This window comes from Lithobates pipiens, unplaced genomic scaffold (genome assembly GCF_037356315.1).
Source record: "Lithobates pipiens isolate NorthernLeopardFrog02 unplaced genomic scaffold, aLitPip1_a1.2 Scaffold_8, whole genome shotgun sequence".
Lineage (NCBI taxonomy): Eukaryota > Metazoa > Chordata > Amphibia > Anura > Ranidae > Lithobates > Lithobates pipiens.
Window position 1 is genome coordinate 225,785,668 of NW_027507903.1, and position 12,715 is coordinate 225,798,382.

The following is a 12,715-nucleotide window of genomic DNA, read 5'->3' on the forward strand; positions in this document are numbered from 1 at the left end:
TTCCCGAGTCTGGCTCGGGGTGGAAGTTTTACACCAAAAGCGGTAACCCCGAGCCAGACTCGGGACCGCATCGCTGTATGCAGGAGGAGCTTACTTACCTTCTCCCTTGGATCCAGCGATGTCCCCCCGTTGTACGAGCGGCTCGTCCTCCACTCGATTCATCACGGAGCCGATCTCCGTTCCCTGCGAGCGTTGCGACGCATGGGGACGGAGATCAGCGCCAAATTCAAAAAGTGATACATACAGTATAATGTAATCTTACAGATTACATTGCTGTATGTAATTATTTCACATCCCCTTTGTCCCTAGTGTTCTGCCCAGTGTCCTGCATGTAGTTTTATATTATAAAAACTGTTATTTATGCCTGGAAACTGGAGATTGTCCATAGCAACCAAAACTGTCCCTTTACATCAAAAATGTTTTTTAGACCAGCTAGAAAACAGCGATAATAAATTGGAATCACTCGCAGAATTGAGCGATAGCGATTTGTGGGGAGATCCGTCATCAAATATTGAAAAGTAATGACAGTGACAATTCTGCAACTGAGCAAATTTCAGTGTTTTTGATTTGATTACATTATTGAATCATTTTTATTATTGTTATATTATTATTTGGTATAATTATTGATAGTTATTTATTATATTATAATTTATGATTTTATTTTTCAAACTTTATCATACCCGGGATGTCTGCTAGACTCTGGTTTGGACAGATTTAACTGAGTTATTCCTAAGAATTACAGGACTACAATATAAAACGCCAAATTTTCATGCAAAATAATTGTACCGCTTTCAGCACCTAAAATCTGAAGTAATCGTACCACCAGGGAGATTAAAGCATCCTGATGGTTTTTATTGCTTTCATTAATATTTATAAATATCAAAATTACTTTAAAAATTGTATTTGTACTGTGGAGGTAAACATTAGCCTTGCATGCTTGTACATAAAGTGAATGTTTCTATACACCCATATATAGCACCATTTTCAGTGGAATATCATTTCTTAAACATTTAACCTTTCTTATACATTTAAAATCCTAAAGGTGTAATATCTCATGCAAATTAACTGGGAGAATTTATTTTTACTTACAGTGAAAAATAATACCGGGACAGTGAGTATAACAGCAGTTATAACAGCCAAACGTACGGCTAAGATGAGCGCATCTTTTTGATTAGTGTATGTGCTGAGAAGCTCTGAATGCACTTTATCTAGAGGAAACAAACAATAATGTTATTGATAATAAACAAAACTCAAAATGTAGCATGCAAATGAAATATTATGGGTATTTTTATGTGATCTCTAATGGGGAGCATTTTTTTTTTATTTACAAATGTTGCATGGGGCTAAGAGGTTTACTTACTAAAATCAACTCTGTGCTGCAAGTGCACTCGGAAGTGCAGTCACTGTAGATCTGGTAGGGGAAGATCTGAAATGAGGGGAAGCTCTGCTGATTTTATCATCCAATCATGTACAAGCAAAAATTTTTTTCCTTGCATGTCCCCCTTGGATCTACAGAGACTGCACTTCCAAGTGCACTTGCAGTGCAAAGTGGAGTTGCCTTTAGTAAATAACCCCCCAAATGTTTATTCTGTGCATTTATTTTGTGCTGAATGTAATATTTCACCTAATTTCCTACAGTTATTTATGTTTAGAAAAATCCAAGTATTGCTGTATGTCTATTTCCAAAATGTAGAACATTGCTGGGGATCCATATTTGAGCAACTATCTTGCAGCAGTCTTTGGGAGTTATTTACGAAAGGCAAATCCACTTTGCACTGCAAGTGCACTTGGAAGTGCAGTCGCTCTAAATCTAAGGGGTAGATCTGAAATGAGGGGAAGCCCTGCTGATTTTATCATCCAATCATGTGCAAGCTAAAATGCTGTTTTTTATTTTCCTTGCATATCCCCCTCTGATCTACAGCGACTTTACTTCCAAGTGCACTTCATGTGCACTTTCAGGTGCACTTGCAGTGCAAAGTGGATTTTCCTTTCGTAAATAACCCCCTATGGGTCCTACAATTTTTTTGCATAGTCAGATGTCAAAAAATAGTAAGCAGGTCTTAATAGCGTTCCCATATTCCTGATTGGTATAATATCCGAATTCCCAAAGCAAAACATACCTGAAAATTGGTTTAATGAATGAAGATAAAGTTAAAGAGCTTCAGTGTCTTCCCCAAATACCAGATCTCAAATTTACTGAACCCTTATATAATGTTGTGCTGTGCAGTGCAGAAATTGAAGTCGATTTTTAATTCCTTCATTCATCAAGAACTGCCTGCAAAGGTTTTCTTTCAAAAAGTGATGCAAAATCCCACTATATACTGGTGTTTGTATCGCAGCATTCCAGCAAAGATCAAAGCAAAGTGTTTCTACATTAGGTCCATGACACGATTAGGTTATTAGATGTTTCTGTTATTTTTTCCAACCATTGTCACCATTTGGTTTTTTTTTTTTTTTTTTTTTTTTTGTTAGATGGCCCTACATTTAAGCTTGGACAACCTCTAGAATAGTGAGTTCACTGGCTCCACTTTTCTGCTGATCCCACTGTCATCATGTCTAGACACATAATGCCCCGTTACGGCGGATTTTCCACTGGAAAATGTTCGATGGGAGCTTTCTGTAGGCTCCATCGGACATTTTCCATCGGAATTTCCGTCGCACAAAATTTGAGATCTGGTTCTCAAATTTTCAGACAACAAAATCCATTGTCGGAAATTCCGATTGTGTGTACACAATTTCACAAAGTTCCACGCATGCTCGGAATTAAGCAGAAGAGCCACACTGGCTATTGAACTTCTTTTTTCTCGGCTCGTCATGTGTGTTGTACGTCACTGCGTTCTTGACTTTAGCAATTTCTGACCAACTTTGTGTGACCGTGTGTATACAAGACAAGTTTGAGCCAACATCCATTGGAAAAAATCCCATGGATTTTGTTGTCGGAATGTCCGATCAATGTCCGATTGTGTGTACGTGGCTTTAGAGTTGGAAATCACACAATCTAATATAATGTGACCTGAGGCTACAGTCTTCTACAGGTGTCCTGTGAGAAATCTGTAAAATTGGGCTGCACTGCACTGTAATAAAACACATTTTCTGATACATGTTAAGATGACAGTGTTGCAGAGTATCCTGAAACAATCCAGTAAATTGTAACTTTTACTTGACTGATACTATGGTGGAGTACCAGCAGTGAAAAAGCAATGATTATATTTTTGTTTAAATAAATTTCAGACTAAATATCCAATATTTGTATGCAGTCATAAAAACTAAAAAGGCCCTGTGCCTGGTTAGTCTAGACCAGCCATCCTCAAGCAGGATTCCTCCAGGGAAAACTAGGAGTCCCATGAGCTGTGGCTAACTGACAGTTATAAGTGAACTATGGTGGTTATTTACTACAACTGCAAAGTGCACTTGAAATTGCACTGAAATTGCACTGAAAGTGCACTTGGAAGTGCAGTCGCTCTAAATCTAAGGGTTAGATATGAAATGATTGGAAGCTCTGCTGATTTTATTATCCAATCATGTGCAAGCTAAAATGCTGTTTTTTTATTTTCCTTGCATGTCCCCCTCAGATCTACAGCAACTTTACTTCCAAGTGTACTTTCAGTGCAATTTCAAGTGCAATTTGCACTTGTAGTGCAAAGTGCATTTGCCTTTCGTAAATAGCCCCCTTTGGATCTCTAGGACTTTTTCTATGTTTTGTAAATTGCATTAGTATTTTACTTGTCTTAATTTGCTCTACAATACTTACTATAAAATGTCAGATATCCAAAAACAGCAGTCAGTAGATACATAATAAACATCGCAAAGAATGATAAATGGGACACGAGCTGCATTTTCTTCTGTGAACGGCTAGAAAACAAAATGATATATATTAAACACTTCTTTAAATCATTACATTGTATTATGTTGTGTTGCCATTTGCAAGTTAAATTGATTAAAAATCTATATGACCAATTTTTAAGACTTGCTTTTGTGTTCACCTAGAAAGAGGGAAACCAGAAAATATCCAAATTCGGAGTATTGTAAATTGATATTGTGTGATTTATATTGTTTTTTTTTTTTAAGCTCTGCTTCAAAAACCCAATAATGTGTAAGGGAATTAAAAAACAGAATTTGTCTGTCCATGAGATGTCAAAAATGAATACTGATACACAGGGATAGGTGAAAAAATGTGCGTCTTAACTAATGACCCTCATAATGTATATGTTTTCTTTTCTTCATCCATTTTTTTCTCAGCCCTTGATTTTAGTAAACAGTTAGAATCAAAGCTGAATTCCAGGAATTCATCTTCTTTGTAAAAAGGAAGGCACACTATGGGGTTTATTTACTAAAGGCAAATCCACTTTGCACTAAAATGCACTGCAAGTGCACTTGGAAGTGCAGTGGCTGTAAATACGAGGGGGGGGGGATCTGAAATGAGGGGAAGCTCTGCTGATTTTATTATCCAATCATGTACAAACAAAAATGCTGTTTTTTATTTACTTTGCATGTCCCCCTCAGATCTACAGCGACTGCACTTCCAAGTGCACTTGTCGTGCAAAGTGGATGCCTTTAGTAGATAAACGCTTATGAGTTAAGTCCATTGAGGTGCATGACACAAGCTATCGCTGTAGTTCTGGGAGAGTGATGCCAATCCAAATCAATCTGCATTTTGAACAGGAGAGTCGCTGCAGTTGCTATGCCCGCCCCTTCCCTCCTTCTGTCCAATCACAGAAGCCTTGAAATTATGTGAACTGCAGTGTTACTTTTGGCAGCAAATTTCGATTCAGTTTTAGTCTTAGTCTTTTGACTAAATTGGTATTTTAGTTTTAGTCCTATTTTAGTCGTCAGCAATTGTTTTAGGATCAGTCGTGTTTAGTCAACTAAATCTCCAGTACATTTTAATTGACTAAAACATATTTTAGTCATCTAAAATCTAATGAGTGTAGTTAAATAGTAATGCATTATTTAAGCATTTCTCTACAATTTCCAAACTCATTATTTACTGTTGGAGTGAAAAATCATTTTTCTTTATTATTAAGTTATTATTTATGGTATTAAGGTTTGAACATGCACTACAGACCAGTGTTAATTTTAACGTCAAGTTTCAATTTTTGACTAAAATGCCATTTTAGTTTTAGCCGTATTTTAGTCATCTCAATTGTTTTAGTTTTAGTCATATTTTAGTCAACTAAAATAGTATTAAGTTAGTCGACAAAAATGTTTGGTGAACAGATTCACAAAATACAAAGGCAATAAAGAGAGGGCAATAAACCTGTCAAATGTAAATAATAGAGATAAACCCAGGGGATGTTTGGCAGCTCCTTGGACTTAACTCATAGCGTGCCTTCACCTTTTACAAAGTGGTAGAATTCCTGGAAATCAAATTTAATCTTTCAATAATCTGGCTAGTAACCTGACATCTATTTGGCTGATATGGATGACCTACTTTCCACATCATAACACTCTTTGCATGATTTACTGAAAAGATTGAATGACCCTTGCCCCTGCTATATGTGAACACATCTATAAAACTGCTTGTCTTCAACATGGTTGTGATTTTTTAGAACAGTTATAACAGCTGTTCCTCACTCATGGACATACTAGGTGTATGCACAATGAAAGGATCAGTCTTTGGTCATTAAAACATTAAGACTGTTTCCTACAGAACTGAACATTGGATGCAAAAGGCTTTTCACAATACAAGAACATCTCCTTCACCAAATGGACAATTAGGAACAGTCCCACAATCCAAAAAGCTTTTTCAATAGTCAGTGACTCAGAATTAAATCAACATAACAGCCAGGCAACTAGCATTTTTAGAAGGAGGTCAGGAGTGGAAGTGTCCATATTACATAGATAGTTAACAGGGGCGGCTCATCCATTAACCATTTGCCGACCAGTCACTATACTTATACTGCCCTCCTGCACGAACCAACGTATCTGTACCTTAGTCAGTGCATGTGAGATTGCAGGTGCGTGCCCGCCACCAGCGCGGCCGCGAGTACGGCGAACAGAGGCAGAAATGGGATCTGCCATTGTAAACAAGGCGGATCCTATTCTGACAGGGGACATGTCAGAGATCTGTTGTTCCCAGTGATCAGGAACAGCTTATCTCTGTCATGTCCCAGGCAGCCCATCCCCACTACAGTTAAATCGCCCCCCCCCCTGATCGCCCCCTAGTGTTAAACCCTTCCCTGCCACTGTCATTTATACATTGATCAGTGCTTTTATATCGCACTGATCAATGTAATAATATCACTGGTCCCCAAAAAGTGCCATTTGGGGTCAGATTTGTCTGCCGCAATGTCGCAAGTCCCGCTTAAAATGGCAGAACACCGCCACTACCAGTAAAAACAATAACAAATAAAAAGTCCCTAGATCTATCCCGTAGATGCAATAACTTTTTCGCAAACCAATCAATATACGCCTAGTGCAATTTTATTTACCAAAAACATGTAGAAGAATACATATTGGCCTAAACTGATGAATGAATTTGTTTTTATATATACTTTTTTTGGATATGTATTATAGCAGAAAGTAAAAAAAAGTAATTTTTTTTTTCAAAATTGTCACTCTTTTTTTGTTTATAGCGCAAAAAATAAAAAACGCAGAGGTGATCAAATACCATCAAAAGAAAGCTTTGTTTGTGGGAAATAAAGGACCTCAATTTTGTTTGGGTACAACGTCGCACGACTGCGCAATTGTCAGTTAAAGCAGCGCAGTGTCGTATTGTTAAACATTGCCTGGTCATTGAGGGGGCAAATCCTTCCGGGGCTGAAGTAGTTAAGGGCGCACAGGCATCGCCCCCTGTCCATCGCCGCCTCCCCTATCCATGTGTCCGGCCCCTTTCAGGACATCAGAGCATGAATTCCAATGGGAAGGGGCTTTTTTGAAGCAACGATTAGAGCCAGAGGATCTAATAGGCTTTAACCTCCTTAGCGGTAATCCCGAGTCTGGCTCGGGTTGGAATTTTAATTACAGGAGCGGTAACCCCGAGCCAGACTCGGGCTTGCACCGCTCGATGCAGGGGAGGACACAGGTAACGTTACTTACCTTGTCCCCTGGATCCAGCGATGTCCCCCGCGCTGTGTGATCGAGCCGTCCTGCGCTCGATTCACAGTGCCGAATGCCGCCGAGCTCCGTTCCCTGCGACGTTACGACGCACGGGAGCGGAGAACGGCGGCAAATTCAAAAATTTAAAAAGACACAAAACACACACAGCACTGTAATCTTACAGATTACAGTGCTGTAGTAAAAAATACACACCCCCTTTGTCCCTAGTGGTTTGTGCAATGCCCTGCATGCACTTTTATATTATAAATACTGTTTTTTACTGCTTGGAATTTGGAGATTGTCCATAGCAACCAAAACATGTCCCTTTTTCATTTTTTTTTGGATTTGATTACATTATTGAATAATTTTTATTATTCTTTATTATATTATAAACTTTATCATACCCGGGATGTCCGCTAGACTCTGGTTTGAAGAGATTACAGGACTACAAAATAAAAGCCAGATTTCCATGCAAAATAATTGTACCGCTTTCAGCACCTTATTCCAGACTGAATCATACCGCCAGGGAGGTTAACCTCCCTGGCGGTACGATTATTTCGGATTTTAGGTGCTAAAAGCGGTACCATTATTTTGCATGAAAATTTGGCGTTTTATATTGTAGTCCTGTAATTCTTAGGAATAACTCTCTTAAATCTGTCCAAACCAGAGTCTAGCAGACATCCCGGGTATGATAAAGTTTGAAAAATTAAATCATAAATTATAATATAATAAATAATTATAAATAATTGTACCAAATAATAATATAACAATAATAAAAATTATTCAATAATGTAATCAAATCAAAAACACTGAAATTTGCTCAGTTGCAGAACTGTCACTGTCATTACTTTTCAGTATTTGATGACGGATCTCCCCACAAATCGCTATCGCTCAATTCTGCGAGTGATTCTAATTTATTATCGCTGTTTTCTAGCTGCTCTAAAATCATTTTTGATGTAAAGTGACAGTTTTGGTTGCTATGGGCAATCTCCAGTTTCCAGGCATAAAGAACAGTTTTTATTATATAAAACTGCATGCAGGACACTGGGCAGACCACTAGGGACAACGGGGATGTGAAATATTTACATACAGCAATGTAATCTGTAAGATTACATTATACTGTATGTATACTGTTTGTTTCACTTTTTGAATTTGGCGCCGATCTCCGTGCCCGTGCGTCGCAACGCTCGCAGGGCACGGAGATCGGCGGTGTGATGCATCGAGCGAGACACGGCTCGCTCGTACAGCGGGGAGACAACGCTGGATCCGAAGGAGAAGGTGAGTAAACCTCCTCCTGGATCCAGCGATGCGGTCCCGAGTCTGACTCGGGGATACCGCTTTTGGTATGAAAAATCCACCCCGAGTCAGACTCGGGAATACCGTCAGGGGGGTTAATATAGTGTGGGCTTGTGTTGCAGAGAGCGCACTCTCAGCCCACCCAGGTGTGTTACAACAGTGAATGTGAGTTTTTGTCCGAAAATATAATACAAATACACTACATCACTTCTGAATTTTTATTCTGTCGTACGAGAATTTTCGTACTTTAGTAACCTATTTATTTTTGATATGGATTCTAGCATGCAAAAAACCCCCCAAAAAACGGATGATCATTCATCCAATAAGCTCATCGTGTGTACTAGGCTCTCGTTTAGTATGGATAGATCTTGGGTCAGTAATGACAAAAGTATCTGATAAGGTCAGTCTACAAATGTTCTCAAAGCACCCAACAGTGATGTCAGCTTTTTAATTGCCCAAACAAAAGATATACATTAAGAATTTATATTATGTTGGGAATACGTTTTGTATAATAGCAGTTAGTGTTGGTATTAATACATATATCGATTGTAAATTTGATTGTAAGCTCCTTTAGATTGTAATCTCCATGAGCAGGACCCTCCTGTACCTTCTATATTGACCTGTGTTGTAACTGTACTGTCCCCCCCTCTACATTGTAAAGCGCTGCGCAAATTGTTGGCACTATATAAATTCTATATAATAATAATATTTAAATAGAATCCTCTGAAATGTATCAATACATCCAAACGATTTGTCTCTCCAAGTATTAGATTTCCAGGTTGCTATTATTTTTATAAGTTATGCATTTTTATTACGCCTGCTGTGAACGAATGCTGACATGATACAAATAAATAAAGATTTGCTCTTACTCTCTTAGCTCACTGTATATGGGAAGGACAGAAGGGTGACACACAAATGCAAATGCTAGTGTCGGCAGTGCGTACGCAGTCTGTGGATGGAAAAAAAAAAAGACACATGTGATTAGATTACATTGAAATTTAATAATAGCCATCGCTGCAAATGCCAAACACATTTGCAGAATAAAGGCATTTCTAATAATCTGACACAAATGAATATTTTACAATGCACAATTCATTGTAATGGATGGAAATGAAGGAAGCCAGTGAAAAATCAAACGGAATGGCCTGAAGTCATATCTTTAGACCTTTTAAGGTTTATAAATATTAGCAGGATTGCTAAGGTAAAATCATTTAAATAACAATTTGTATTTCCCTTTGGTAATTATAGTCACAGAAATGCCAAGTTCAAGTTCTAGGACTATTAATTCATACTCTATTGGCAGTTTACTAAAGCCTATACAAAAAATCGGCTGAAATTCGGTCATTTAGACAGTTCGTTCGTTTTTTGGCCAGTTATCGGGCACAAAATTGATATTCGTTGGGAAGTTTGGAAATTTTCGGCCGAACGAACTATAAATTGAAAGGTTAATGTGTTTCCCGTCTGAACTGTTTGCACTAGGTATATGTAAAAAACAAACAAAAAATGCATTCATTTATGTCCACTGAACGATTTATCGGTCATTACATGATGGTACTATCGTTTGCTCTCACGGCCGAATTTTTTTTTTTGGAAAATGGGTTTGGCCGATTTTTTCATATAGTGTATGGCCAGCATTATCCTGATCACTGGTTTTGTCTGGAGCTGCATAACCAATGCTTAGAAACTGGACACATTATCTACTGACAAAGAGTACCAATTTTTAGTGAAGTATTATTACTAAGTATTTATTAGCTGCAAGTAACCATTGTAAGCTTACAATTGAACAAAGTTGTTGATTTATCAAAACTGGAAAGTGCAAAATCTGGTGCAGCTGTGCATTGTAGCCAATCAGCTTGTTCAATTAACCACTTGCTGACCAGCCACCAGCATTATACAGCGGCAGATTGGCTCGTTCCTGCGAATTGTCCCTTAAACATCTACAGCGTGGGTGTGGCGAGGCACAACGGGGAAGCCAATGTGCATGGCCGGCGGCCGTGATGTCCTCCAGCCACCCGTGGTCGCTCCACAGAGAGCCAGGACAGGAAAGTTCAGAGTGATCGTCTGTTCCTAGTGATTAGGAACAGAGATCTCTTTGTACTCCTAGTCAGTCTCCTCCCCCCACAGTTAGAAACACCTCCCAGGGAACACATTTAACCCCTCGATCACACCCTGGTGTTAACCCCTTCCCTGCCAGTAAAATTTATACAGTAATCCAATGGTTCTCAACCTTTTTTCAGTCACGGCACCCTTTAAAATTATGGACAATCTCAAGGCACCCTCCCAAATTATGGACAGTCTTGAGGCACCCCATCCTAAAATGTAAAAACTATTCTTATAGTTTTACATAATGCAGCAACATCCACACATGTAAGACGTCCAACGTTAAAGGTGCAAGTTGGTACTGATTGGTATTCCAATGTTTCTCTTCTTTCTCAGTTTTTCTGACATCCTCCTTATCAACTGATGATGTCATTGGTTGTTAACAGATCAGCAGCTAGAAGGTTGTAATGGTGTACAATGAAAACCTGTGGCTTTGTGTAACTAAAAGACAGGTTTCATATCCCACCTTGTATGCAATTTTTGGGCAAATTTTAGGCATTTTGCTGAGGCACCCCTAAGAAACCTCAAGGCACCCCAGGGTGCCCCTGGTTGAAAAAGGCTGCCGTAATCAGTGTATTTTTATAGCACTGATCGCTGTATAAATGTCAATGCTTCCAAAAAAGTGTCAAAAGTGTCCAATCTGTCCGCCACAATGTTGCAATCCTGCTAAAATTCGCTGAGCACCGCCATTATTAGTAAAAAAAAAAAGAAAATTATAATAAAAATGCCATAAATCAATCCCCTATTTTGTAGATGCTATAACTTTCGCGCAAATCAGTCAATATTTGCTTATTGCGATTTTTTTCTACCAAAAATATGTAGAAGAATACAGGCATACCCCACTTTTAAGTACGCAATGGTGTTTATTTACTAAAGCTGGAAAGTGCAAAATCAGGCTCACTTCTGCATAGAAACCAATGAGCTTCCAGGTTTTAGTACCAAAGCTTAATTGAACAAGCTGGGGTTAGAAGATCATTGGTTTCTATGCAGAAGTGAGCCTGATTTTGCACTTTCCAGCTTTCGTAAATAAACCCCATTGCGCACTTAAAAGTGGGGTATGCCTGTACGTATTAGCTTAAACTGATGATAAAGAAATTTGTTTGTTTTAAAAAAAATTTGGGTTATTTATTATAGCAAAAAGTAAAAGATATTTTTTTTTTCTAAATTGTCAGTCTTGTTTTGTTTATAGCATAAAAAATTTAAACCGCAGAGGTGATCAAATACCACCAAAAGAAAGCTCTATTTGTGGGAAAAAAGGGACATCAATTTGATTTGGGTACAGCGTCGCACAACCGCGCAATTGTCAGTTAAATCAACACAGTGCTGTATCACAAAAAATGGCCTGGTCATTAAGGGGGCAAATCTTGCGGTCCTTAAGTGGTTAAGCGTTGACAAAAAAACATGGAAGCTGATTGGTTTCTATACAGAGCTACACCAGATTTTGCAGTTTTAGTAAATCAACCCCAGAGTCATTACCATACCTTTCACACTTCAGTGAAGTATAGGTTTATAGGTTTGCTTTAAGCTTCACTAGACCTATAAACCTACTTTCAAGTGAAACAGTTAACCAGGTTTAGAAGAGCTAATTTTCACTTCTAAACATAACATATTGTGAACAGACAGATATATTTGTCACATCTTCCTTACTGTCTCACTGTAAAAATCAATGTTATTTTAATGTTCTACGTAAACGAATCTCAGGAGTTACCAGGTAAATAATGCAGATTTTGCTTGAATTAGATCAAATATTTTTTAAATTATTAAATTAAAATAAAATAAATCAAATATAATAAAGAAATATAATATGTAATATTAAACAACTAAAATGTTACCTTAGAATTGAATGTCCAAAATTGTGGTGTACACATTTGCTCACTTGTTGTGTTGTGTAAACTACTTGAGGTTCCATTCACATTGTCTTGAGGGCATGGAATTTTAAATTTGTTGTATATCACCTATAACACAACAACATAAGAGCTGAAACATCTAAGAATAAATGGCAACCATAATGTACTACATATTGTATAATATTTCTATGACTTACCACAACAAGGAAAAAAAACATACACGTCAAAGAGAAACCACTGGTGTAGCCTAGATAACCTGTAAAGGTTACAGAAAATAATAGAATGTTTAAACACCCATAAAATAAAGTATAAATGAACTGTATTCATTTTAGTATATTGCACAATGTCCATGTTTCATGCAACTGTATTAACATTTATCACCAGAAGGTGGTGCCTCATATAAACACTTTGGGCATGATTTTCTAAGGTCTTAG

The 12,715-nt window shown here is 37.8% G+C and overlaps 1 protein-coding gene across 2 annotated transcripts in view; it reads right to left on the minus strand.

Moving 5' to 3' along the window:
* Positions 1-12,715, minus strand: part of SLC38A1 (solute carrier family 38 member 1) — a 138,510-nt gene that overhangs the window by 17,349 nt on the left and 108,446 nt on the right. For both annotated transcript variants that reach the window (XM_077473017.1, XM_077473018.1), the window contains 5 exons: positions 12,479-12,537; positions 12,267-12,389; positions 9,204-9,283; positions 3,752-3,852; positions 1,090-1,208 (listed from right to left, as the gene is read on the minus strand). In XM_077473017.1, the coding sequence (XP_077329143.1) occupies positions 1,090-1,208; positions 3,752-3,852; positions 9,204-9,283; positions 12,267-12,389; positions 12,479-12,537 (482 nt within the window). The remainder of the gene's footprint in view (positions 1-1,089; positions 1,209-3,751; positions 3,853-9,203; positions 9,284-12,266; positions 12,390-12,478; positions 12,538-12,715) is intronic.